This window comes from Lichenostomus cassidix, chromosome 12 (assembly GCF_008360975.1).
Source record: "Lichenostomus cassidix isolate B80296 chromosome 12, HeHo_3.0, whole genome shotgun sequence".
Taxonomy (NCBI): Eukaryota; Metazoa; Chordata; class Aves; order Passeriformes; family Meliphagidae; genus Lichenostomus; species Lichenostomus cassidix.
Window position 1 is genome coordinate 6,933,256 of NC_139493.1, and position 27,347 is coordinate 6,960,602.

The 27,347-nt window shown below is 43.8% G+C and overlaps 1 protein-coding gene across 17 annotated transcripts in view; it reads left to right on the top strand.

Annotated features, from left to right (window-relative positions):
* Positions 1–27,347, top strand: part of CADPS (calcium dependent secretion activator) — a 205,285-nt gene that overhangs the window by 110,822 nt on the left and 67,116 nt on the right. For all 17 annotated transcript variants that reach the window (XM_085072396.1, XM_085072395.1, XM_085072398.1 and 14 more), the window contains exons 12-16: positions 8,776–8,912; positions 14,008–14,195; positions 24,179–24,280; positions 25,125–25,188; positions 25,943–26,066. In XM_085072396.1, the coding sequence (XP_084928522.1) occupies positions 8,776–8,912; positions 14,008–14,195; positions 24,179–24,280; positions 25,125–25,188; positions 25,943–26,066 (615 nt within the window). The remainder of the gene's footprint in view (positions 1–8,775; positions 8,913–14,007; positions 14,196–24,178; positions 24,281–25,124; positions 25,189–25,942; positions 26,067–27,347) is intronic.

The window sequence follows — 27,347 nt, forward strand, 5'->3', positions numbered from 1 at the left end:
AGTCCATCAGTGTGATGCTTACTACCTGAGCATCTTCTGGGCTAGTGTGTTTCGTCCTTGGTTTTCCTTCCTCCTCCTCTTTTGGATCTAGATCCCTCTGAAGGTCTTTGTGCACATCCTACAAGAGGAGGGCAACATGTCATCATACACTTTCATCTCAATAGGAAAGGCTGCTCATTTTTCATATTTCAGCATCTATACATGGCAGTGTTCATTGCAAAAGTCATGGGGCGCAGCAGTTTAATGATCTGAAGCAGCAGTGAGTCATGCATGCCACACATGGGGAGTAAAATGCACAAATACATATCTCAGCTCCTTCAGTCTTGAAATCCAAACATATCAAGTATTGCATTTTTAAAAGGGTCTTGGTTTGTTATTGGGTTTTTTTGGCTTGGGTGTTTTGGTTTGGGGTATTGGGGTTGGTTTGGTTTGGTTTTTTTTTTGCCTGCAGAAAGGTAAGGACTTTTGCGAGACATTTTATTCTTATACGTTTATACCTATCATTTATTTTTTTTTGTGCTTATTAGAGGCTATGGTGAATGAGGATGTGCAAAGAAGTAAATGTTAAGCCATTTGACGAGTAACTGTTGTTACAGCTTCCATGTCGTAGCAGTCTAAGACGGCTCATGCGCATGCATGCACACGCACAGAAAATCCAGCCCTCCACGCCTGGCACGGAGCTGTCTGTCACACACAAACTTGGGAAGCACATATCTTGCTGTTTGGGAAACTTGGGAGAGATGGTGAATTCCATTTGGTTCCCCACCTCTTTTGACTTAGTAAATATAAAGTTTGAGCAGCGCTCAAATTCTCATCCACAGTTCGAAGGCAGCACTTGACTTAGAAGTAAACAGACAGCTCTGAACCAGGGTGGAGTTTATTTTATTTGCAATTTAAGTACTGAAAAAAATAGATCCTGCTATTCATTAATTTTTGTATGACTCTACAATGCCTTTTATGTGGGTGAACAATACCTGTTAGAGTGAAAAGTTTTTGCTTTTTTTGTTTTGCTACTATTTCAAAGAAAAACTCCATTCACGCAAAGCTGTGCTTTTCTCCAGTGTTCGCATTATAAAAGAAAAAACCCAAAACTGTTCTTGTTTACTGTTGAAATCATTCACAGTATTATAGTCAATAATGCTGCCAATACATATTACACCTTTTGGCAATATTTAAGCTTCATAAAAGTGGTCACTTGTCTGAAAGCACCAATCTTTGTTCGTTCTGTGTTAGTGATGCATCAAAGAAAATTCCCAAACGTGCTCAACGTTCTTTTTTTTTCTTGAAGCCCTTTTTTTAACATGAAAGATTGGTCTGTACTTGTTTTACGTATCATTTGTGGTTATATTTAATTTTTTAATGTCTGTTTATATTTAATAACTGTTAATCACACCATATACAATAAGTTGGTTGTTTTGAGAATTTGTGATGATTTGTTCCCCCATAATAAGTAGCGAGGTTTATTGAGCTGCTTGAGAAATTTTCAGCTGTAAGTGGTTTTCTTTTTGGTTGGTTTGATTTTCTTTAAGTTTCTTTTTCATTTTTTGCTTGAACCCAAATATTTAGCTGCTAGGTTAGGGCTCCTGTCTGCTTTCCTGAGCCTTGTTGCTAGTCTTTATGTTATTCTGGTTTGTTCCTTCTTACCCTGCTAACTTCTAGCTGGACTCAAGGGTAAGTGCTTCCCTGTAGCTAGCACAGCTCAGATAATCAGACTAGATTATCTGACATATGCAATGTGCTTTTTTTTTCTCTTAAATCTTTCTCATGTTTAGATTTTGTAGTACAAACTTTCCATGTTATTTTCCTGAATTGAGATTTGAAATGTAAGTTTCCATACTGAAATTGGGATGCATGTGATGTTTGCATAATTGCCTTCTCTCCCTGGCTTTCACATTGGCATCAAGTGATCCTCTTAGTAAAGCCAATCATTAACATTTCTATTTTTCATTCCAAGATGTAAATATTAATTAACATCACAATAAAACTGTAAATAATACCTTCTTTTGTTTCATGGAATTTACATCTAGTTGACTGCTTCCTGCCTGAAAACAGATCATTTTGCACTCTGACAATATCCTTTCTCTCCGTGCCGATGATTAGCTTGGTGCAGCGCACCAGAGTGCGGGGCTAACCGTGGACACCTCAAAGCATAGAAAGGTAGGGCAGGAGACCCCAAGAGACCCAGACAAGGTGCAGGGCTCCAGAGGAGACCCCCAGAAACCCCTCCACACATGCCCTGTGAAAAGAGCCCTGAGTCACTGAGGTTTGATAGTTCCCTCTCCCGTTAACTCGGTATGATTTCAGCAGCAAGCGGCAGCTCTCTGGGTCACCCTGCGTTTGGAGATGCTAGCCTGCTCTGACTTAAATGCATTTGTCATGGAGGGGTGCTGCTGTTCCCCAAAATTATCATAAATTAATATTTTAGCTTGGGTCTCAGTCACCAATCAAGGCAATACTAGTCAAAGGATAAGCCAGGGGATTTGCTATTTTACTTTTTCCCACTGGAATACCTACTTTGCAAAAGATAAAAGCCCAGACTTGTGCTGCAAGAGAGATTCTCGTTAGTTTGTTCAGTCCTGAGCACACCCAGTACAAATCCTTTATTGGTGTTAAAATCTTCTGTGATATCTGATGAGTGCCTGCTTTCCTTAGGAGGGAATAGCATCAGTGGGTCATGAGAGCTGGCAAATATGTATCCGGAGTATCTGAATGCAATTATGAGAAGGAACAGGCGGTGTCATCCCTCTTGGCCATCAAACAAGACTCCTTTTTTCCTTCCTCCTACTTTTATTTCTTTTTTCTTCTTTTTTTCCTATGTGTGAGTATGTGCGTGTGTGTACAAATATCCCCCTGGGTAGCAGGCAGAATTCCTTCTCAGCAGACACTTTCTTTTTTCTTTCTTTATTTTGTTTTCTAAATGTTTGGATTTTCAAAGAGAATTCTTATCAGATTTTACAGCCAAAAAAAAAAAAAAAAGAAAAAGAAAAAAACTACAAAAGTTTAATTTGAATGAAATACATATTTTTGCCACTTTGAAAGAAAGAAAGAAAGAGTGAATGAATGAATGAATGAACCTGGGTTTGGCAACATTACATGTATTTGCACTACAATGCATCGCTATCCTATTAGATTATTAGTTTTGTGCTTTAATTGCTTTACTTTTTTTAGATAGTTAGAGATGAGAGCGCTGCTGTGTCTTCTGTATTGTCAACTTGCAGATGCTTCATTGCAGGAATGCAGAATTAAAATGTTAAATCAGTCTCACATAACTTGCATGAATTTAAAACTAGCCTGTAAATCTCTTCTACATGCTTTAAGAAGCCTGGGACTCTAACTTATGAAATACAAATTCACAGGTTTCTGCAGCCATCCAATTCAAAATATTTTTAAATAGTTATAAAAATGCCGTGAAACAATGTTTTATATTATAAATAGCTGTTCTAAAACTGTGTTTTTAACTTGCCACACAAGGAATTATGTAAGTGTATACTACAAATTCTTATTCATCTAACTACCAATCTTTAGATAACTGAGATTGCAATTCAGTGCCTGGTATATCTAGTGATTTACAGGAACATTCATAATAATTTATTAAAATTCTAACTGAAGTGGAAAAGAATTTGTTTGCAGCAGGGGAAAAGCCATCAGCCACGGGAATAAGCAGCCAATTAAATGTAAAACTGTCTTCCAACATGCAATAGAAAAGAAAGAGCTCTTGGCTTTGCAGCTGAGAGGCGAGTTGAGGCTCCTGCAGCAGCCACAGCTCTGCACAGGGTGGAGGTTTGGGAAGGAGGTTTAGGAAGCAGGTTTGGGAAGGAGGTTTGGGAAGAAGGAGGTTTAGGAAGCAGGTTTGGGAAGGAGGTTTGGGGAGGAGGTTTGCAGAGCCCTGAGCACACACACATCACTTCTCAGAGGTGGCAGTGCCCCAGTGCACAGTGAGGAGGGGACATGGTAAGTCACCAGCTAGCACTGCCAGCAGCTCACTCACAATCCACCTGGCATTTATTTAAGACTCCAGGTACAGGGTTTAGTGTTTTCCCCTCCAGAACACCAGTATTTGCCTGTGGAGCCTCTCGCTCCACATGAGCAAACAAAAGGAGGTTTTTGGGCACTTCCCTGGGCGTTTCTTTAAGGAGGCACAGCCCAAATGTGTCCATGAGCAGGAGGTGACCCACTGCCCCTCAGGGCAGGCAGTGGTTGCAGTGGACACTCGGTGAGCCTCCCACCACAGTGCATTGCTGGCCAAGCTGGAAAACTTCTGCTTTGCCCGGCCAGGCCAGCAAAGACTTTTCTAGAAATATCTGTAAATGAATAGCTGCCATCAATCATTGTCATTCCTTTATTTCATGTCTCCTGATGAGGTTGACTAGTGTCATTGTTTGTTACTGTCCAAACCACATCTTCATTCTTGTAATGTCAAGCAGATATGACAAGCACACATTTTCCAGATGAGTAAGATACAAAGTCACCTTTTAATTTACAGTTGTTTGGTTTTTTGTTTGTTTGGTGGATTTTTATTGTTTTTTAATAGGCAAATGTGTTTTAAAATTTACTGGATTTTCAGTTGCCTTTGGTACTAAAACAAAGTCCTTCATTAATGAAAAGAAATAAATCTGGAGTAAGAAATTCTTACAATAAAATGGCTACCTAAAGCCTTTTATAACAAGAATTCTTTTATGGAGCTTGTCCCCCACTATTAACTTCACAGCTCTCAGAGCAAAATCTGCCAAAATTATTGCTTGAGCAAAACAAATGCAGAGAGCAGGGAAATACATTTAAGAAAAAAAAAAAAGAATGAGAGATTTGACTGGTTTGTCTCTTCCTTTTTAAATAATAGTTAGATAAAGAGAAACACAACCCTCAGAGAACCAAACAGTGGGACAGTCCTTTGGTTTTCATTATTCTTGTTATTGTTGAAATCTTTGTATTCCTGACACTGACAGATTTTTAAGACTCTGATTTCAAACACACGTAGTGAGGGTGTGTGTGACAGAGGTCCAGTTAATGGAGTCAGCACAAAATGCAAACTGGATAAAAATGAACAAAATAAACCTGGCAGTATTTAAAAAAAGGCAGTAATGTAGGGGACCAAGTGTGATATAAAAGGCCAGAGTCTGCAGTTTTGCAGAAGAAAGGTTTGTGGAGCCTGTGCTGGCCATGTCCCTCCGCTGGCAGCCTCCCTCCTGAGACCACCATCGAACACCTTTCAGCTGCAGTTGTGTGCAGCTTGTCTAAATATGTAAGATAACTTTTGTGGGCCTGCAGCAGCATTTCGGCTGGGGCTCTGAACAAAGAAACACCAGCAAGCTTGGCACAGCACCTTGGGAAGGGATTGCAAATTACTGGAGCATCATATAACTTTCTTTCTTTGGTTTCTCCTTCCTTTTTAGCTAGAATAACAGAGCAGGGTCAAAAAAGCAGCTGTATTTGACTGAAACAATTAATTTAAAGTACTTACAAATTGGCTGTACAGTTTGGGTGTGAATATTAGCCATTCTCATTTTGTACTTTGTTGAAAAATCACATTCAAACTGTATAGGCCATTTTGAAAGGAGGTGGATTATATGTAAAACTTATTTCATATGCAGATGTTTGCATTATTTTAAATTGGAGATACTTGTCTGAAGCAGAGTAATAATATATTTAGATCTGTTCTTTTTGTGTTGCCTATAGAGTTTAGTGGTTTTGTTATAATTTGATTAATGAATTTCATTTTTAAAAGTGAATCTGTTGGGAAAATCAAAATGCAAAAATAAATTGTGAAGTGCATGCTGTGTTTCTTTAGAATAATTAAGGGAAAGTGAGTTTAGTATAGGATGGACTTCATTAACCTGCTCCTTATTATTTTTGAGAATTTTGGCCCAGAACAGCATCTGGCCCAGAGCTGCTATTCCATTTAAAAGAAATACACATTTGTATTACCATTCTCCACAGACATCTCCAGTTCACATCACAGCAGCTGTATCCCTGAGTGGGTGAGGGTGATGTGCACCCACCTGGCCCTGCATCTCTGCTGGTGCAAAATGGTTTGGCCATGCAAGAGCTGCAGCGCTGCGCTGTGCAGGGAGAGCTGCAGCTGCTCATCCTCCTTCCCGTGGCACAAATCCACATTTTAAACCACTGACTGAGCAGAAGTCATGTGGATCATGCTTTTCCGGTCACTTGCGCTCGCACAGTGCCACATCTGATGTCTCTCTCTCTTCATGTGGTTCTTCCAAGGTGGAGAGATTTGGGGAAAATGGGCTTTCCAGCAGGCACCCAACAGGATGCTCAGTAAGATGTGGCTTCAAAGTGTTTAATGAAAGTAAAATTGCCCCTGATTATGGACAGTTGTGAAGGACATTTAATCACTGTGTCTGTTCTCACGCTTGGCAGGGAACTGTCTGTGCCCCTGCCTTGGGCAGGGAGATTGTAAAAAGCCCAGCCAGACCCACAGCTCTGTGGAAGCCAGAGGCACTTCAGTCACTTCCCACCAGCAGAAGGTCTGCTCTGTGCCCACCTTGCTCAGAGAACCTAATATGGGGAAAAGCTTATGAGTCTGGAATAAAAAATACTCATTTCAAACATGCTTTCTAGCACATATGCTCAAAAAAGTTCACCAGCTAAAGGGCTAGAGGACTCTTCAAATTTCCAGCTGATTTACTCGGCTCTCAGAGCCTCGTTGGCTGAGCGGGAGGATTGACAGTGTATCAGGGCTCCTAATTGAAAAGTAATAAAATCTCTGAGCAAAGCTGGCAAATGAAGGCCTCCAGCCAATTTGTCAGCTTGCAGTCAACTCTGAGGAGCCGGGCAGAGCAGCAAGCCATTAAAAATAGTCTGATAATAGCTGTTAAAACATTTTGCGGGCACTGGGGATGGAATCGAAAACAGCACAGCCGAACTCTCTGGGAGCAAATGCAATCAAATCCATCTTGGCCCAAAGGGACAGAGACAATGGGGCAAAAAGCTGTCAAAACAGACAGGAGCCAGCCCGTGCTGCAGGCCCCAGGGCTGGGTGGGCTTCACATCCCATGGCCAGGGATGCTGGAGAGGTGCCATGGAGGTGACGCGCTCCCCAGGGAGGTTGTCCCTGTGACCTGAGCCACCCTTGTGCTGCCACCTCACTCAGCACCATCAGCAGCTTCTTCTGTCCCAGTGCTGAATGCACAGAGCTGCCAGCAGAGGCACAGGGGGAATTTGGGACCTGGGAGGGAGGTAGGTGTAGGGGGGCAGCAAGACTCAGCACATGACATGAAATAAGGGAGCAGACCCTCAAGAATTAACCTGCTGTAGGAAAAACGTTAGTGTTTATTCAGCGGGGTTGTAGTGAGGAAAATTGCCAGCTACAGCTGAATTAAGTATTGCTAGCAGCTAATTGAAATGTTACATGTTTTAATTTGTCTGATTTCTTTCCAGTGGGTGATGTTATTTATACAGTTTGTATATAGATAACGACAGACTATACAGAAAATGTAAAGATTGCTACCAGTGATCAGTACTATGTGAGAGCACTGACACAAATGAGGTATTTGGAAAGACATGCCATCCTTCACAGCTAAATATTGAATAGAAAAACATATATAAAAGAACATTCTCACTCTCATTTAAAGCTTTTTTTCTTTTTAATTAAGGATTTTTGGTTTTTTTCTGCTAAAGAGGGATTTTGTTTTAAAACAAATACAGTTACCATATACTCCTACTGCGGAAAACTGCATTTTTGTGTCCTTTCAGCCACATTGTTTCAAGGCCACCCAGTTCCCCTAAGAGGCTATAAACAGGGGAAGGATTTAAATCCTATTTTCTTTGTCGAGGATTTGGCAAGAACCCATATAGTAGGAAGCTGAGCACAGACAAAACCGAGTGAAAGGTGTCCTTTAATTCCCCAGCCGCTGCTAGAACAAAACCTGCTCCCAGCGGGGTCCCGGCTGGCCGCACCCAGGCTGGCTTGGCGGCTTCATTTCAACTGCTGAATTCGGTGTATTTTTAGTTAACCATGTTGAGATTAATTAATTAGCCCCTAGGAGTTAGTGCCCATAAACGTCACCCAAAGCAGAGAAGTGTGAATACGTTGAGGCTGTTAATTCACCCAAAAATGGCAGCTCGTAATCCAGGCAGAGGAAATTCAGTCTCTCCGTCGGGATGACTGGCAGCTCCGGCGCACTGTCGGGTTACTGCCTCTGTGACAACAAACTACATATCAATTTAACTTCCTAGCAATGCTTAAAAGAGCATCTTTTTATTTCAGTGAGGTAGCATTTAAAGTTGCTGTTAGGAAAAAAAATTGCCGTGGGGAAGACAAACATTGGCATTTGGAGAAAGAACAACGTAACTGGTGTGATACCTAGAAAACCTAGTAAATGTAGAGGAAAAAAGCTGTAACTTCATTAGAATGGCAGAATCTATTACAATTAACCACAACTATCTAAATAGGAGCTAATTTACTTATGTGAGCCAAAATTCTGTTAACTCGTAGCCTATTGTAAGATGCAGAGTGAATTCTTGCGTTTGTGTTCTGGTTTTAAGTACAGAATAAATGCACTATAATGAGCAGTTGACAAGATGTTAATTCTAAAATCTTTTGCCTGAATGCAATAATATAGTCCATGATGCAAGTTGACAATGGGAGGTGAAGTGTACTGTATAGCCTGCAAAGAGAAAACTTAATGGCAATGGAGGGAAGAGGAGATACTTCGCTTTCATGCTTCATACTGTATATTTTTTTTCTGTTGTATTTGTCAACTAAAATGTCTTATATCTCTCTAAATGGTGTCTTTCTCTATATGTATAAATGAACAGATGCAGATAGAGCTCAAAAGCATGGCATGGATGAATTTATCTCTTCCAATCCCTGTAACTTTGACCACGCTTCACTCTTTGAGATGGTTCAGCGCCTCACTTTGGACCACAGACTTAATGATTCCTATTCTTGTCTGGCAAGTATATTCTTTGGTCTCTAGTGATATAAACATCAAGCAGCAAAGTCAAAGCTAGTGCGAGTGGGGGCTAATCCCCCTGTTGCTGGAAGATTGACTTCTGTTTACACCAGGTTTGAATTTGGCCCAGAGGTGTTTTCTTTTGAGAGGCTGCCTGCAGTGAACTGACTGCTGTTCTTCTCCAGTCGCACTGTCTTTATCATTTCTGTTTGCAATGCTTAAAATGTTTCTTCCTGCAAAGAAAAACTCCAGTGTGGGGATGTGAAATAGAGAGCAGTGTTTTGCAGCCTCCTGCACTGCCTTCCAGAGTCTTCTGGATGAAAGAACAGGGAAAAGATGACTGTCTAGTACCACCTTCCATGTCAGTGGAGTCCCACCAGGAATAACTGTAGCCCAGCTTTGTGTCTCTTTATGGGCAGGGGTCCCAGGCAGGTAACAGGTGGGACTGTGTGGATAACTGCAGAGCTGCTGCAGTCTGTCCATGCTCACATAGTTGCATGCCCATCCTGACTACTCCCATGAGCAGCAGGTGCAGCTCTTTGCCCAGTGTAGGACAGTGGCACTGAAGAACTCCAGGACAGCTTGTAGCCTTTGGCTGGGGTGCAGTGCTTGGAGGCTCTTATGTACTATAAGGGCTTAAATAACAAATAACCTATAATAATGCAACTTGAGCAATTAGTTTTTAGCAGTTTCAGTGAGGAGGATGAAGAGGCTCTTAGTTTTTGAGAGAATGACAGATTGAATCCTTTCTAGAGCATCCTGAAACAAGCCATATCCTGAGCAACTTGGTACAGTTGACAACCTGCTGCTCTCCTATTGTTGCACAGGGTTGCACACTGGGGTGTCATGGTGGGCTCCTTCAGCTGAAAGACCACACCATTCCAAGAGCCTTTGCCAGCTGTGCAGTCCCTGGAGCTGCTAAAAGCAGCTGCCTGGGAACACAACTGAGCAGTTGGCAAGGAAGCTGTCAGTCTCAAATCCTGCCCTCCACATCCCCCTCCACCATGGTGCTCCTCTCACTGCCCTTCTCCTTGCACTCCTCTGAAGGGCTGAGATCCAGTAAATGCCACTAGCAGTAGTGAGTTGTCACCTTCCTGAGGAGAGGCAGGGCTAGGAGGAACGGTTGTGGACATACCCTGAGGTAAGGACGGGGTGGGGGAAGGCTGCACTTTACCTGCAGATACCCAAGTGGTACAAGTAGGCTTGGTGGGAGCATTGTCAGACCTGCAGCAGGTTCCTCACTGGTTCCATCAAGGTCCTTGCTCTGGCAGGCAGTGACTTTGGCATGCAGCTTCTGCTCCCCACGCATGGCTGACCCTAGGAAGATCATCCCCATCCATGCATGTCTGAGAGGTTGGCTTGCTGCTGGTTTGTCTCTGTGCAGTCTTGGGCCTGGTGAGAGAGCTGTGGCCGTTGAATTAAACTCATGGAGAGATGTGAGGCCATCACTGAAAATGATTAACAATGTTTTTCTTCAAGAAACCCACCAGCCGCACTTCTGCTTGTTATGGAGATGTTTAGGCCCTTGCTAGAAGCTACCAGAGCAGTGGAGCTCCCCTCAGCACCAAGACTCATCCTCTTCGGAGTGGAGCATCACCAATTAACCATCTTCTTTCAAATCACCCATTGCAGTGTTGTAAGGAACAGAATAATGGCCTGTGTTCACCTACGCTTGGTTTCACGTGCTTCTTTACTTACTTAACCAAGGTTTTGTCCTGATCGTGGTGTAAAAACAGACTGACCTCAAATTCTGATTTTAACTGCAAAGAGCCCCCACTGTTCTTGCAGTGTCTTTGGGATGTTGGTGATAGCACTGTGCTGAGGTGGCTGGAGGGGCTGTGAGCCCATGGTAAGCCTACTCTGTCCGCTGTTGCCACTGGGCAATTCTTATTCTCCCTACAGGACATTCCATGCAAGGTCCCACAGAGTTTTGCCTCGTTACACCTCTTGTTGTTTTCAAACGTGGACGTGGAGGTGCCAGGGAAGACTTGCCCTGGCACAGAGGATAACTCAGCATCACTTCCTTTCTGTGGAACCAGGTTAAACAGCACTGTTGTGAGCCCAGACAGGGGCTGAGCCAGGCATCCCTAGGAAAACAAACAGCCTGGCTGACTCATCCCAGCCATGGCAGAAGTGCTGTTTACTGGCAGAGAGCTCCTTGCTGGGGAAGGGGAAGAACACTTTCTGCAGTGCTTGCAGAGGGGTCTTGCCCATCATCTGCAAATTGATAATACAGTCACAGTCAGAGTATTTCCTGGACTTTTGGGAAGACTATTCAGCTGTTCCAACTCAATATGGAGCCCACACATGTGTGGGTCTTCGTTCTTTTCAGTTGGACAAGTGTGTTGTTTCTGAAACTGCCCTCCAGCTCTTCCCAGGACTTCCCCACCCACTGCCAGCATCCAGCTCACACAGCCATCTCTCTGCTGGAGCTGTATTGCCCATCATGTGTCAGCTTTCGTGGAATTTGCATTATACAGCACAGCATGTACTGGGGGAAGGACTTCAGAGTAGCCAGCCTACCAAGATGATGTGAAGGAGTCGGGTTAAGAGGTCCATGAAGCAGGCCACCGAGATTAAATTCTCTTGGATTTCCTGTGATAAAATGGGAATATTCAGCTACTGAAATGTGAAAAGTTTCCCTCAAAATCTCTGGTTTTCTCAAACATTGCATTTGCCCTTAGAAAACTGGCCTATGTGTCACCAGCCCTGACCAAGCCTTGCTTTTCCCATCTCCAAAGCTGCCCTGGCACTCCCTGCTGGTGCCTGGGATGTATCTCCTTATCAGAGCAATTCAGCTCATTGAACAGTCAGTGGAGCTTCTTGTGCTCTGCACCCTTCCTCCATTGTCCCCTCCAGGTTTCCTCATGTCATTGGAGACCATCTGTGAGGCCATGCTGAGCTGCACCTATCTGCACTGGGGACAGACACCCTGTGTGTCATCGCTGTCAGCTGCGTTTGTCAGGCTGGCTGGGTGTCAGCTGGTTGGGCCAGGCAAACCTTCATTGGAGCCAGGATCTGCCTGAAGATGTTGGGGAGCTGTCTGAATACTGCCTTTCATCAAACCTTAGGGTTTTTCCTGGGGCTGTGGGGAGCAGCACTTGCTGCTCCATTGGAGCCCTATTCAGCAGCAGGTGTTTTATTTCCTACCTCTGCTGTGTGAAGGAAGACCTCCTGGTCCTCCTGGGCTCTGGATCTGCTGCCTGTGCTCTCATGAGGTCTGGGGCTCATCTTTGAACCTCTGAGCTCTGCTCACACTTCCCCTCATTGCACCATGGCAACAATTTTGGGTGTTTGCCCCCATCCCTTCTGTCCTCCCGAGGACCAGCACGTCCCAAACCCCAGTTCAGAGGAGCAATGTGGGATTCTCTGGATCACTGGGTTCAGCCTCTGCTTCCTTTGCCTCAGACTCTTGACTCCAGTGAAATCAGTGCCAGCCTTCCCATCACTGTCAGTGCAGCCAAGATTTCACCCCATAGGGAGAAATGAGTCCTTTGTTTGTACTAGGTGAATATATTAATTTCAACTGCACTTCTACGCCTGTAGCCAAAAGCAGAGCAATCACGGCATTTCCATATTTTTACCATGCCTGATCACCAAAGACTTACGTGAAGAAAGACAAGAGATGGTCCAAGGATGTAACAAACAGGCAACATAAAGAACTTCCAGAATCAAGCATAATACCACCAACCAAAAAGCAGACAAAAATACCATTAAAAGTGGTGAAGGCAAATATACCCCTCCCAAAAAATAGCCTTCCAGAGGGCCATCCCATCTGCATTGTTCTCTGTCTTCATTTTGAAATGTGCACTTCTAGTGATCCCAGCACTGTAGCTACTCCCTATATCTATCATTTTCCCCTCATTATTTTAATTCTTTTCTCAATCTGTTTTGGAGTTGGCCCAATAAGGATGAGCAAATCCTTCTCTATGTCTTTGAGCTCTTAATTGATATTTCTTCAACTCTTTTCAAAGCAGCTATTTTGGCATCTAGAAAAGATTTGGTGTCATCTGAGTGGTAGAAAATATATTTTAATCTTTCACAGCAGTGTTGTTTCTAAGATGTAGCATTTGGGGTAACAGATGGGGTGGCAAAGAAGTTGCCTATAGGGGCAGTGCTCTGCCTCAACTACTCTCCCGCCCGCTGCAGGAACTTTTCAATTAAACGATGAAAGATTTTGCAGCTTGATGCATTCCAGAGCTGCGTCTTAGCAATTGTTTAGCACCCAAATTTCCATGTAAATATTGACGATTTTGCAGCGTTTTGAAAAGCAATCTACGAGATTATTCTTGTTCTCGTTAGCGCCTTTCCCGAAGGCAGAGGCACTCCACTTCGGCTGTCCCAGGACCTTCACCAGAGCCATCCCCTCGCAGGGAAGGGCGTCCTTGGGAGTCTGGACGTTGCGCCACAAGCCGTGTGTCACCAGCCCCTCAGGACTGATAGGAATGGTCTGAGGTTCCTGGATGTGTAAAGGAACCTTCTCTTGAGCAGAGCTCCCCTTGTTTCGGTGCCGAGGAGCTGGGCGATGTCAGAGCGTGTCGCCAGCAGCGCGCAATAAGGACAATGGGAAACGTCCCTTTCTGATACTGCAGAATTGCCTTTCTCCATCTGCAGGACGTTCCTACCTGCCAGATGCAAGAGAAGTAATTTTTCAGTGTAATCCTCTGTCCTCTTCCCTCAGATCAATCTTCCTGCTCCTGGCCAAATGTACAATCCCATCCCCAGAATGAGACTATGTTTCACGCTGTTTAAATAACCAAACCTTTGTCATCTCTTAAAGGTGTCTTTTATTTTTCTTTCTTTTTTTTTTTTTTTGCTAGGCACTGACATTAACTGGCCTAACTTTTCAGCATTTTAAATGACATTTCCCTTTAATGGTAGCATAATATGTTTTTGTTAACAGTTGCACTGAGTATATGCTGTGTTTGAGTGGTGTACAGACTGTATTGTTTGAGTGACCTCTCTCCTTTTTCCTTAACGTAGCCTTAGGTTTGTATTTCTTTTACTAGAACAGTTGACCACTACACCTCCAAATCTGATAGCCTTTGTATTTAATAACTTATATTTAAAATCAAGTCTCTTTATTTCTAAACAGGGCTGGTTTAGTCCTGGCCAGGTCTTTGTGCTAGATGAGTATTGTGCACGTAATGGAGTGAGAGGCTGTCACAGACATCTCTGCTACCTCAGAGATTTGCTAGAGCGCGCAGAAAACGGAGCTATGATTGACCCCACCTTACTTCACTACAGCTTTGCCTTTTGTGCATCACATGTTCATGGCAACAGGTAAGGAATTCTTCTTGGCTAGCAGCGCCCTGCCAACAAGGGATGACTTTGTCAAATATAGGTTTCCTTGGATAATGCACAACAGTCCCCAATTTGTTTTCACAGTGGATGTTTGGCAGCAGCACTTCTAGTGGCATAGTCGGTTTGTTTGTTTGTTTCATTGCTTGTTTAATGTAAGCAGTAAAAATGCACATAGAGGATCCAGAAATGAAGGTTTTTAACTTACTTGCTCAGGCACCTGCTAAGATGCAGTTCGGAACAAAATAAGGTTGAAATCCCTGTGACTGTCATGGATTGAATAAATAGAAGTAAATGATACACTGTGCTGATTTAATTGCTGTGTGAGGGGATCTGACAAGTTGTAGCAGTGAAATTTTCAGCAGTATCAAACTTCAGTGCTCAGAAGGGCTTTAAGCCCTTGGGCACCCATGTCTCATTTAAAGTCCACGTGACATCAGTTCAGAAATTGCTTAGACATAACTGAAAATTTTATCTTGCTCTGTTACAAAGCAATTTCAGTTTCAGAAGAAGACAGTTCCTTTCTCTCAAATGTGACAAACCTTTGATGGGAGGAACTGGAGCTGTGCTTTTCCCACTCTGTTTATTTTGTTGACAGCTGTAGCATCTATTGCAGCTTCTTTTTCTGCTTTTTTCTGTTAAATTATATTATGTACTTCGAGATATAATTTTGTATCCTACATATGCTGCTGAAGAAAGGAATGTTACAAAATAATTAGGTGTTTTCATAAACCCTCTGGTAAATACCACGCCGAATTACAACACGCATTGTCCAGGTTTCACATTGCAAGGCTGCTGCTTGCTTTTGCAGTTACTTTCATACATCTTGTCATGGAAACCAAGTTTTGCTTCCTTAGTTTCCTTTTTAGTTCTGACTTTCCGTTGCTCATTCGTTCTTTCTTTGCCAATTGTTGTATGATTTTAGTTGTTTCCTTTCAGCTTAGTTTCTTTTGTTTTATTTTGAGGTTTTTCATGCTTTCTTCTTGTTTCTTTCACTTTTGCTGCCGGCCTTGCCCCCCGCATTTCAATCACTCCCCCAAGCCAACTCATGGCAGAATTACTTGGTGGGTCACAGCCAAGTGCAGACGGCGAGGGGGGCAAAGCCTCTGCCGCTGAAACGGAGACAAAAAAGGATTCCAAAAAGGAGTCCAAAAAAAAGAAAGAGCCCAAAACCCAGCCGAATCCAGAGCCGAAAAGGTAAGTGAAAGTGTGCAGTGCACAGGAGTGTGTTGCAGAGGGCTCCTCAGTCACTGAGCACACTGGGCAGTTGCATCCCCACAGCTCAGGGAGATCTGGCTCCGGCATTCAGGTCGTGTGCTCTCCTGGGAGCTGGATAACATTTGGGCACCCAAGTCCCCCAGGGGAGCAGGGACTTAGGTTTTTAAGTGTGGGTTTAGGAGGTGGCTCACATGGCCTTTAGGGGATGGACCAGGCAGTGAAAGTGGCTGCTTCATTGCCCTTTGTCCTAGGTAGGACTCATCTCGGCAGACAGCTAGTGTGGGAACAGGACCTGGCTCAAAGCCCAGCTGGCCCATAACAGAGAGGGTGTGGGATGCTTGTCACAGCTACCCCATGTACCTCTGCACAGGGTCCAGCACAGCCAGGGCTGAAGCCTCCCCTTCATCAGGGTTGGTGGCAGGAGGTATCTGATGGTACAGCCAGGGTGACAACCTCCCATTCCCTTCCCATGGGGCTGGAGAGTTGTAAGCTCAGCAAAATGTCATGCTTTGAAACCAGCCCCCTGTACAGCTGTCCAGGGCTGTGTGTGGCTGCTGGGCACTGCCAGAGGGGCAGTTTGGCCACGGACAGGCTATTCCAGTCACTCATTTAAAATATTCCAAGAAAGGAAGGAGGTGTCTTGCTATGACTTAGCTGTCTTCAGCTGACAGTTGACTTCACATCCGAAGGCTGAAGGTTCATGTTCCTTCTTGGTCTGTGCCGTCTCTCTGCTGCCTGGGGATTGCAGGAGGCTCTGTGTGGGAGCTGCAAGGCTGCAGCATTGGGTGTTCCCACCAAGGGCAGGCTCTGGTTAACACCCAACAGTTTGCTATGGAGTCTGCGGGGTGCAGCGTCTGCCTTTTGCTACCAGAAGGTCACAAAACGGGACCACAGGGGGTCTCGGAGAGAAACGCGACTCCGTATCTTTCGTGTCTACTCTAAGAAATCTGAATATCTGAGCGGAAAAGTCACGATTTCTTTTCAGAAAGCTGTTGAGGCCACATGCATCGTGCATTTGCGAGCTGGCTGGCAGAGAGCGATGGAAAGCCAGTATTTACCCATGCAGTCCTTACTGGCAGTTGCGATGTGCGTAAAGCCGAGCTCGCTTTAGCTCCATCCCTCCCTCCCACCTGCTGGGTCCATACATTTCTCGTTGCCTTATGACTGGCCCTGCCCTCCCCAGGAAATTTATAGCTCATGGCAGAGCTGAAACTTTTCTTTTAAAATTTGTCAAGGTGGCACCAAGATGGCACAGCATCCAACAGAACATCTTGGAGTGGCCATGCATTGCATTGCTGTTGGGATGCACAGTGGTCTGGGAAAGATTGAGTTACAAGACATTTTTGTGTTTAACTAAGGCTTCTTTTTCCATCGAATCTGAAAAAAGTGTTGATTTTATTCACAAAAAAGAGTTCCTTCACTTTTAGACAGTAAAACCCCCTGAACGGGTGGTTTAGCTTTCCCCAGGATGAGGTTGGCTGTCAGTCAGAATATGCCACCCAGTAATGAAGGTCGAGCAGGGAGATAATTTCATGTGGCTATCAATCTCTCCTGTATTAGCAGCAGACAGTGATGGAGCTGAGGTGGGCTGTCTGTTTGTATCGTGTTTGCATAAGGTCAGGCAGCGAGACAACAGTCGCTCGCAGTCAGCGGGAAGTGCAGGCAGGCTGCGGTGCGGATGCTGAGGACAGCCTGAAGGTCAAGGCTGACAGGATGACAGGCGTCAGCGCGGGGACGATGCCTCCTCGCCCGTCCGGCTCCCGCCTCGGCAGCGCGGCCGCACCGCAGCCAGGACGGGAGCAGGGTGGCTGCTGGAGGAAATGCACCTCCAGCTTGGGGCTGACCCTGTGGCCGCAGCAGGTGAAATGGTCACAATGGGATTTTGGGGACATTTTGGAGCCCTGTTGCTTTATATGTCAGAGTTTGATCTCCCCCTTCCTTTGGGCTCATGTAGCTTGTTCAGACCCCTGACATGAGCGCTCCATACCAAGGCTGTAAATCACTGCTATTTGCATGACAGTCCCCATATTTTTTTTCAAAATTTCATCTTTTTTACAAGTAGGAATTGAATTAATTGTAAATTACTTGCCCTAAGTTTCACCTCCTGAGACACCTGACTATGCAAGTTCAGGGTGTGAGGAAAACCGGGACCAAGCAAGAGAAATATCCACATAGTTTACTGTCCTCAGGTACTTGCTCTTCACTGAGACTGAGGAACTCGGTAATTTTTAATTGTCACGGCCACTCATTAGTTGGTAATGGAGTTTTGCCCACTTGGTATCACAGGATGCCTTTTGTAAAAACCTATGAAAAATGGGACTTCAGATGTCTTTACATAGGTGACAGGTAATGAAGGCACAGCATTATCCAGACACCGGATCACACACATTGTGTGTTTATTGATGTCTCTTTGCTTTTGGTTCCACCACTATTTTGCTTTTCTTTATCAATAGTCCTGCAGAGAACTAGCAATGACAAGGGCAGGAATGGTTTTGAAAATACACTGTAATTTGGGATCAAATTGCAAAAGGATTTACATGTCCACCAAGGTCTTTCCTTGCCTTCTCTCTCCGTGTTTTCACTGTCCTCATATCTGAGGGCTGTGACAGTACTGCCAGTGTGTTTGACACGCAGAAAAGTGATGTGCTAGAGGAGCCTCGCTGCTTCCCTTTCTGTACATGAAAGAGGCATTGTGGAACAGAAAGTTGAGCTCAGCTTTTCTAGGTCCAACGTTATTGTCTAAATCTTGAGCACTGGTTCCTGCACCTTGCAAAGAAGTGGCTTTCAGGAATGGTCTTGGTTTCACTTGTACATTTTTTTGATTTAGGCATAGAATAGCATTATTTTTAAATTTTAAAGTTCTTACCATGGAAAACTCTTTGTGCTTGTTAATCCCAAACTTCTAAGAATCAGACTTAAATATTGATTGTGTGCATGTTAAATATTAGCAGACTGAGCTTATCAAAATCAGGATGCTGGACTGAATCCCCTCCAGTCTAATAACAACCAAACACCATAATATTCTGCAAGTTGTTCAATGACTATTTATTTACCCAGGGTCCAGGCAGCTACCAGTCTCTGTGTTAATTAATTGGGTATATAGTGACTTCCCTTTCTTCCGTAAACTGTATTTTATGGCCTCAAACTTGTTTTCAAGAAGTAGCTGTTTCGTTTGCTAATGTTACCATTAGCTTTCATTACTGTTTTTACAACAGTAACCCAGCAGAAATAATGCTATTGTCACAAACCTCAAGGAATTGAAAACTGTACATGACATACCTGCAATTTTTTCCATTGTATTGTAATTACATATCTGACCTGTTTCACATAAAGATTGCCACACAGCTAGTTGAAACTAAAGAAATACAGGATTATTTTGGTCCCCTAAGTAGTAAACACATGAATACTTTCTAATGATATCTCCGTGTGCTTCCCTAGAGCTTTGTGTTGAGTTTGCACGCCTCGCTCAGGCGCGCTGCCCTGGCTGCAGTCAGGCAGGTTCAATCTGGCAGGGTGTAATGCCATACCCTGTCATGAAGCTCCATGTCCCATCCAGCCCCGCCATCAGCCCGTGGTGACACAGCAGGTGCTCCCACTGTCTGTCGGATGGGATGTGCTGCCTGTGCTGAAGGGCTGGGTTGCCAGCCACCAGCAGGTCACCAGCTCTGCGTGAGAGGCTGACGTGATTCATCACAATGGGTGTAGGATGGCAGGGCTCAGAAACCATCCGGTGCATCAGGGCGAGCATCGCGCGCGAGGAGCGATGAGCCGTGACTTGGCTCAGCGCTCGGCGTGGAGGAGAGCCCGAGAGAGAGGAAGGCAGGAGTTGGGAGATGAAATGGTTCCCATGCTCAGCAGCACCTCAAGGGTGAACAAAGGGCTTCTCACCGATGTTTCCCGCACAGTGGGAGTCCCCAGAAGAAAGGGGAGTTGGGCAAAACTGACATTTGGTGAAAACGCTTTTTTCCAGGGTTTCCAGGGCGGTGGCCTCTTTCAGGTCTGGTCTGCTGGGGAGATGTAGGAGGCAGCAGGCAGCCGTGATGCTGCCCACAACCCAGAGCTCATCCCCGTGCAACCGGTGGGACTGCGCAGGCAACTCTTCCTTTGAGGGATCCTGCGAAAGCCTCTCCTGACACATGCCGTCCAAGGCACTAATCATCGATGTTTACTGTATAGCTCATATGTGCTGCACCTGGCAACCAGCAAGGGAGCTGAAGGCAGCACGTGTTTTATATTTGAGTTGTTACTTAAAAAATCAAATTATTTGCATCAGTTTTTGACATTGTTTTTTTTCCCTTGGCTCTGCATGCCAGGGCTCACAGTGCGTGCAAAGATCTGTTTGCTACGTGTAAGCAATATTTTCCCCAGTAAAAAAAAAAGTGTAGACAAGTTAAACATAAAAGGTGTAAAAGATGATATGTCTTTTCATTTAGAAGCCGACGTGGTATTTCATGGAGGCTTATGTCAAAGAGATTAACGCGCTGGAGCTATACTGTATATTTATAATTGCATACAAATGCATGCTATTGCTTCGTATATTAGTCTTTGTTAAAAAATCATTTTGATATATTTGTTTTAGCAGCATAACTAGCCCTGGGGGCACCGGGTATAATTAGAAAAGGGCATGGGGGGAGGCGGGACTTGTAGAATAAAGCAGTGGCCTTAGGATCACAGGTCCTAATTATAATTTATAATTAACCCCAGAATTTGCACAAACCATCTAAGCTAAACAAGGACTATCATTTTTGCTGTTTAAATTGCAACCCTTTTTTTTTAATTTCACCACCTGCTTTGTTGATGTTGTTGTTTTTGTGGCTTAAAACTTAAAAACATGGGGGGATTAGGAAAGTGGCATTTAAAACTTTTCATATGAAATATTTACAGTGGGAATTTACTAGTTTAGAGCCAACACAGTGAATCTGCAGCAGAAGGAGTGATCTGAAACTTGTTTACTTATAATTAAAAATCTCGTTAGTTATTTTTCTTGCCTTTTTTGCCCTTCTGCTTCCCTCTCTGCCCACAACTTCTGCCATACACCTCAAGTACCCGTGAGCAGGAGCTACAGCGAATTGGACGGAATTGTGTCTTCACACAGATGGAGACATTAATGCTGTTTGTCAAACTGCATTCGTAGACCCAAACCCATTTCGTCCCTCATGCATTTGTATATACCATGCACGTCCAAAACTTCTTTTTCACCCTTTTGCTCCCCTCTCACTTCTCATCACTGCTTCAGTGCAATAGTGATGTGGTTGTGGATTGTGTGTGAGAACATCAGTTCCTGCAGCTGCGAGAGATGCTGCTTGCTGGAGGAGTTGGTGCTTCTGTCCATGAGATCAAATAACAAATATCAAAGTTGAGCTGGAGACCTTTGCTGAAAACAAAATTGCCAATAAGCATCAGAATGAGCTGTGTGACTTGAGCTTCTCCTGGGGATTTTTTTCAGCCCCATCAGCCATGTACTGAAATTGTCTCGAGCACAGAAGTGAATCTTAAATTATAGTGATGCTAAGCTATATACCCTTTGTGTTCTTGCAAAAGGGAAAATAAATATGTTCCCTCAGAAAGATTATATTTTCAAAGTATATTTGACTTGAATATTTAATTAGGTTTCAAAATTACCGAGCTAATAAATTAAGTGGAGGCTTTGGGTAGTGTTTTTCCAGTTCTATCTATATCCTGCATTTGTCACTAATTAATGAGTTTCTAATGCTTCAGCTTCTGGGAAGATGAGCAACAAAGATTAACATAACTAGTAATTCTAAAGATGTGCAAGTGGGTTATAGTATTTGAAATTTGACAAAAACATCGGAAGTATTATTATTTGTGACATGGCTCAAGATGGGGGATTGTGAGGAAAGCAAAGATGACAGAACTGGTGCTAACCACTGTGACAACAACTTGAAAAGCAGCCGACATGACATCTTTCCTATCATGCTGCCGAAAATGTCAACTTTGTGAAGGACAGTGAGAAAATGGTTTGCCGAAAATTTGAAAGGTAGATTCAAGAGATGCTCATCATGTCAGATGCGATATAGTCCACAGCTGGGTGAGAAAGGGAGTCCTTGCCGTGGTGATGGCTCTCGCTTGGCAGGCCCTTCCAGACATCCATGCTGCTCCAAAAATGGCTACAGCTGACCTGTAGATTGTCTCAAGTTTGCATGAGACACGAGACCAGCGTGTGCTTACAGCTGGCGTGGAGGGAGAGGTGGCCAGAGCCACTGGGTTTGTGTCTTCCTGGCTCAACGCAGATCCCAAGAAAGGGAAAGACCAAAGGATTAAGCTTTCGTTGTGTGTGTGTGACTCAGGGGTTTGGTTGGCATCCCTTCAGGTGTTGTGACTTGGGCAAAAGTCACATTGGCCAGAGGTTTTCTCTCCAGAGCCAAGGCTTTGTATTTGTGTGGGTCAGTGATGCTTCCAGAGCTGCCACCGCCCGGCCAGTACCCGAGTGATGCTGTCAGGTCAGCCTGTGCTGGGTGTCCACCACGAGCTGTTGCATGGTCAGTGCTTTCAGTACAGTGAGAAGCTGAGATTCATGTGAGAGGGCTGCGACCAGCCCGAGCTGTCAGATCCTGCCATTAAATCTCACCACTTGAGGTTATTGACCCAGCAAAGGGTAACACAATTTTCAGACCATTTCCAGTCCCTCAGCAAATCACTGCCAGGGCAGGCAGCTTTTCCTCCCTCGTTTGTCAGTGCTGATGCAATTAACCCAGTGACACTCTGAGCTGTTGTGGGTACAGGGGGAGGACCGAACGCCAAAAGTCAAATGAGGGCTTCAACCCTGCACCTTAATGCATGGCATTTGTTGTGATCTGCCTCGAATTATCTCTTTCTGCCTGGGAGCAAACCAGGCACTGTGAGGTGCACAGCATCACAAAAGGCATGGACATCTCTTTCTGAATATTAAATATTTTATGGAACTTTGGAATAAATTATATTAAGCATGTTAAGACATTAATTTTTGCTCAATATCTAATTTGGTTCTTTTGTGGCTTGCTCATTTCTTCAAAATAACTAGTACTAATTAGTTACTAATGAGACCAGATCCATACTTCCAAAATTGTTTATGAAATGTGTTCCCCAGCTGAGACATTTTATCCAAGTTTCAGCCTAAATCTTTTTTCCTATTTTTTTCCTTAATGCACAACTGAATTTGGCAAATAATCAAATAAAGATTCTGATTAAATGCTGTTTAACTTTAAATACATGCCCTGGTATTCAAGTCTTTTTCTGTGTCCATGTTGCAAGTTTTATTTAATGTATATTTAGCTTTAAAATTTTGCAGTAAATATCATGTACAGTTTGCAAGTTCCTCTTCCCAAATGTTTTAATGGTTTATTCACCTGTGTTGGAATATCAGAGTTCATATTTATGATATTAAGAGCTTACTAAATGTAGGGTCGAGGAGAAGTGATTGCACAGATTTTATAGCTTTTAATTTTTTTATAGATTTTTTTTTTTTTTAAATTTAGGGCCTTTGATTCTTTAAGAGGAAAATAAAGCCAACCAATTAACCCCTGACAGGAGGTTCATTAGAAGCTTTGTAATCCCTTGCCAAGTCTTTTGTAAAGCCAAACCAGTCTAGTACTGCGGATTTATGCAGCTTAAGCTGAACACTGGAGGAGGCCTTTAAGTAAGAACATTTGTTCAATTTTAAGACGTCTTACATTACCTAAAGAGTGCCTGTGCCAGCAGAGTTGCCCAGGAGTACACAAATCCTTAGAGTTTGCTGTCCAGCCATGGAAGTGATGCGATGACAGTGTGCCTGGCCGATCCCTTGGGTGGATGGATGGATGGATGGATCAGAGTCGCTCTCTCCTCTTGCCTGGGATGCTGCTGCGCGGCAGGTTTTGCCGTGTGGGTGTGGGGGAGAAGGAGGGGATTGCTGCTCTCGCCTCTCGGGTGGGTTGGCATCAGCAGAGGTATGGGATGGAAGAGCACAGGGACCACAGCATCATCCAGCCCCAGGAAGAGCCCCGGCAGGGATTGTCTGCACACTGTGCTCTGTGAAAGAGGAGAAATACCCCAAGGCAGCAGGACCTGGGTGTCTCACAACACACTCCTGTGCACTCCTCAAATGCAGGAGTGTCAAGTAGTCTGAGAAAATTCGTGATAAATTGCGTAATGTATTCGTTTTTATAAATTAAAATTAAACTACCAAAAAGGCATTGCATTTTCAATGCAAAATGCATGTCACTCTTTAGGCACATTTTGGCAGAATATATTGAAGATGGTTCACTTCGAGAAATCTCTATAATGGGGTGATTCAGTGGTTAGGAAGGAGTGCAGAATTTTATATTCTGTTTATATATATGTCTGTTGTTGATATTCTTTTACACTGTGAATTGTGTTAAATTAGCAGCTGAATTTTTCCGCAGAAATTCAGTACCTACTTTGCCAGCAACGGGCTCAATCCTGACGTGAGAGCTGGCATTGCACTCTCTGCATATACCTGTATTTAGAGAGAAATCTGCTTTTCCCAACTTCTTTAATAAGGAAAATAAGGGGGTGAGTGGTGGGGGGGTGTCCACATGTAGATTATCACTGTGGGAGAGGATTCCCGTTTGTTTATTTTTGATACCTTGGCAGCTGTGCTGCTGCATCCACCCCTGTCTCAGCATGGCACGCCCTCTGTCCCAGGTCTCACAGTTGGTGAGGTTCCCTTTGGAAGGGGCAGTGTGCTGTGGGATGAGGTGCCAGGGTGCCCAGGTGGAGCCTGAGTCATTGTGGCATTTCTCCTGCAGGCCTGATGGCATAGGAACTGTGACCGTGGACGAGAAAGAGCGTTTCGAAGAGATCAAGGAGCGGCTCCGTGTGCTGCTGGAGAATCAGATCACACATTTCAGGTAAAGGCACAGAGCCCAGGCTGAATGTGAGAGGAATGATTTCCTCACAGCTCCCTCCTGTAAGCAGCAAAGCCAAAAGGCAGGTTTTGAATGCATACAGGAATTTTGCATAAGTGACACAGACCTACACAGGGCAGTGAAGCATGTTTATAGCTTGCGTGTGATTTTAAATATATATCCTTTAAAGGATATTTCAAACCATCTTGCTCCCATAAACATGGTAAAGCTGTGGATTTTTTCTAAAATATAACAACAAAAAATCCCTTATCCTCTTGTTTCTCTGTTCCTCTGTGCTCAGTTATTACGCATACATTTTACCTTCTCCCTAGTACTGACAGGCAGGACTTTCTGCAGGGATGTCACAGTATGGAAAGGATGAATATCACCCCCAGAAAGGAATTAATGGCCCCCAGCACACTGATCAAGTTGGGCAGGTTGTGCACATTCACACACAGAAGGGTGATATGCATTAATGCATTGCCTACACCCTGGTGCATCGCCAGGTTCTCCAGCTGACAGTAAATGTCCTTTCCAGAGGATCTTTTCCCCCCATTTTTAGAAGAAGATGATATTATCTCTCTCCAAGGAGATCTAAAAACTCTCCAGGTGACACCCAGAAACTGCTAAAACCATCAGCTTATTGCTAACCCATATTCTGTTTGCTGCCTTAGTGTCTACACCCTTTCAGCAAACCCTTTCAGCGAGTTACCCATGGAAAGACTGCTCATTCCAAGCAGAGGCACTAGAGAATTGCTTGGACGTATTTAGGAAAGCATCCCTATGGCTCAGGAAAGGCTTATTCATGTGCACTTGGTGTAAGGCTAAGGTGATGTGCTTTTTCCAGGTACTGCTTTCCATTTGGCCGTCCAGAGGGTGCACTGAAAGCCACTCTATCACTGCTGGAAAGGGTAAGCACAGAAAGAGCAGAGAGTCACTAAAATTACCTGTACTTGTGTATCCTTCCATCTAGAAGAGCTTGAGGAGCTGTTGGGATTGCACAGGACATGTAATTAATGATAGCTAACACTGAAGTGTGGGGGTTTAGGGGGGATTGGTGTCTCCTGCCTCAGCTGGGAGGAAGCTGTGTAGCCTGAGCACTAAAGGCAGCACAGGTTGTGCCTGTGGTGATAGGGAAGGGTGAAGGATCTGCCTGGGACCCACACCACAGACCCTTGTCAGCAATGCCTGGTGAAATTCCCATCTTGAGGCAGACTTGTTCCCTCTGGTTGTATGAAACCTGCTCACCACGATCCTTCCCATTGCTATTCCAGCATTCCTGCTGCTCCAACGTCCTTCCCACCTCTGCTAACCCACAGTATGGCCAAGCCCAGACCCAAACCCAAGTCAGTCAGCAGAGCCTGGGAAGGGCAAAACATAGCCTGGCACTAGGCAAGTAGTGACCGATCTTAATGTCATACCCTAAAAAATCACCACAGATTTCAGGACATGCCATAGGGTGTAGATACAGAAGGGGAATGATAGAGCAGGGGTAGGTCCCACATCTTAGGCTGGCCAAGGTGACCTTGTAGTGAGTCCTGTGGGTTGTACACATGCCCCGAGAGCCACACAGCACTAGCATAGGAATGGATGTTTGTGCTGGGCTTGGAGAAAAGCAGTTCTGTGTGCCCGATGCCACAACAAATCAGATTTTCTTGTGTCAAGGTTCTGATGAAAGACATAGTTACTCCGGTCCCTCAAGAGGAGGTAAAAACAGTCATCCGTAAATGCTTGGAGCAAGCAGCTCTAGTCAATTATACTCGACTATCAGAGTATGCCAAAATTGAAGGTAAGGCTTTTTCTTTGTGAAATTACAATTTTTCTTATGTTTCTAGGCGGCAACTGTGGCTGGGAGCTATTTAAAAGAAGCTCATTTGCTATTTATTCTCTTGTCAATAAAACTGTTGTGATTCAGAATCCTTTTTGTGGTGTTGGCTTCGGAAGCAGTTAAGAATGGAAGCTATGCAAAATGTTTCTTTTTCTGGAAAAGAGGGAGGAAACAGTTAAAAAGAACTGTAGGTTTTTTTTCCTTTGATCGTTAGTGCATTTGGCCAGTGGTGTAGTATTCAGACTCACGTCGTGGTTTTTAAAAAACAAATTGAGAAATACTTGGATGTCATCTTTGCAGCTGAAGGTATAGTGCAGCTAATTGCTTGTGACACTTCAGGAGACAAATGAAAAATAAAAAGCTGAAAAAGTGTTTAATCTATGTTTAATCATTTGTAGCCAATTTAAAATGTCTTTTTTTCTGGGAGTGTTTCATTGTCTTTGCAGTTTGCATTGCAGTCATTGATCAGTGATCCCATACTTGCATCACATTTCTTTCTTGTCACTCTAAATCTGGCAGAGCTGATATTATTGACCTTTTAAGTTATGGGAGAATAATAACCAGTGACCAGAGACACATGTAGCCATCAAAAAGACATTTTAAAGTTTGCTGGAGGATATGTGTTACTGAAGCTCTATGATCCAGTCGTTCTTTATATGTTATCAGTTTACGTTGGTACTTTGTTGGCTGCTATTCCCAACTTGAAACTTCCACCCAACTTTTTCCAAGTTCCCAATTACTTAAACCTGTGTGTTCCAGATAAATGGTATGTTCTGCTCTAGACTCTGGGTTTCTGTCATGTGTGATGTGAAGCTTTCCCACAGCCAAGATTATTGTTGTATGCCTATAGGACAATATTGAGAGGAGAAAAAAAAATCAAACTAAAACTCCCTCTGATTTGTTCATAGTTCTTGTTTACATGAAAAAATTGGGTTGTTATTATATGGCAAATTGTCCAGGTTCTGTACATGACATGTCCTCTCTTTTTCCATTTTTTTTCTGTCTAATGATGCAAATTGTGTACCAGTGGTAATGAATTCATTGTTATGCATCCAGTGAGAAACACTTAAGAATTGGGCACTAAAAGGATGTTTATCAACTCTTGACTTGGTAATGAGTGACAAAAATAGAGAAGGAGCGAAGGTTTCATAAGCACTGTATTATCAGGCAATTTATTGAAGTACTCAACTTCAGAGGATATTTTAATTGGTGTATTCTGTAAAATGCAATGTTTAAATATAC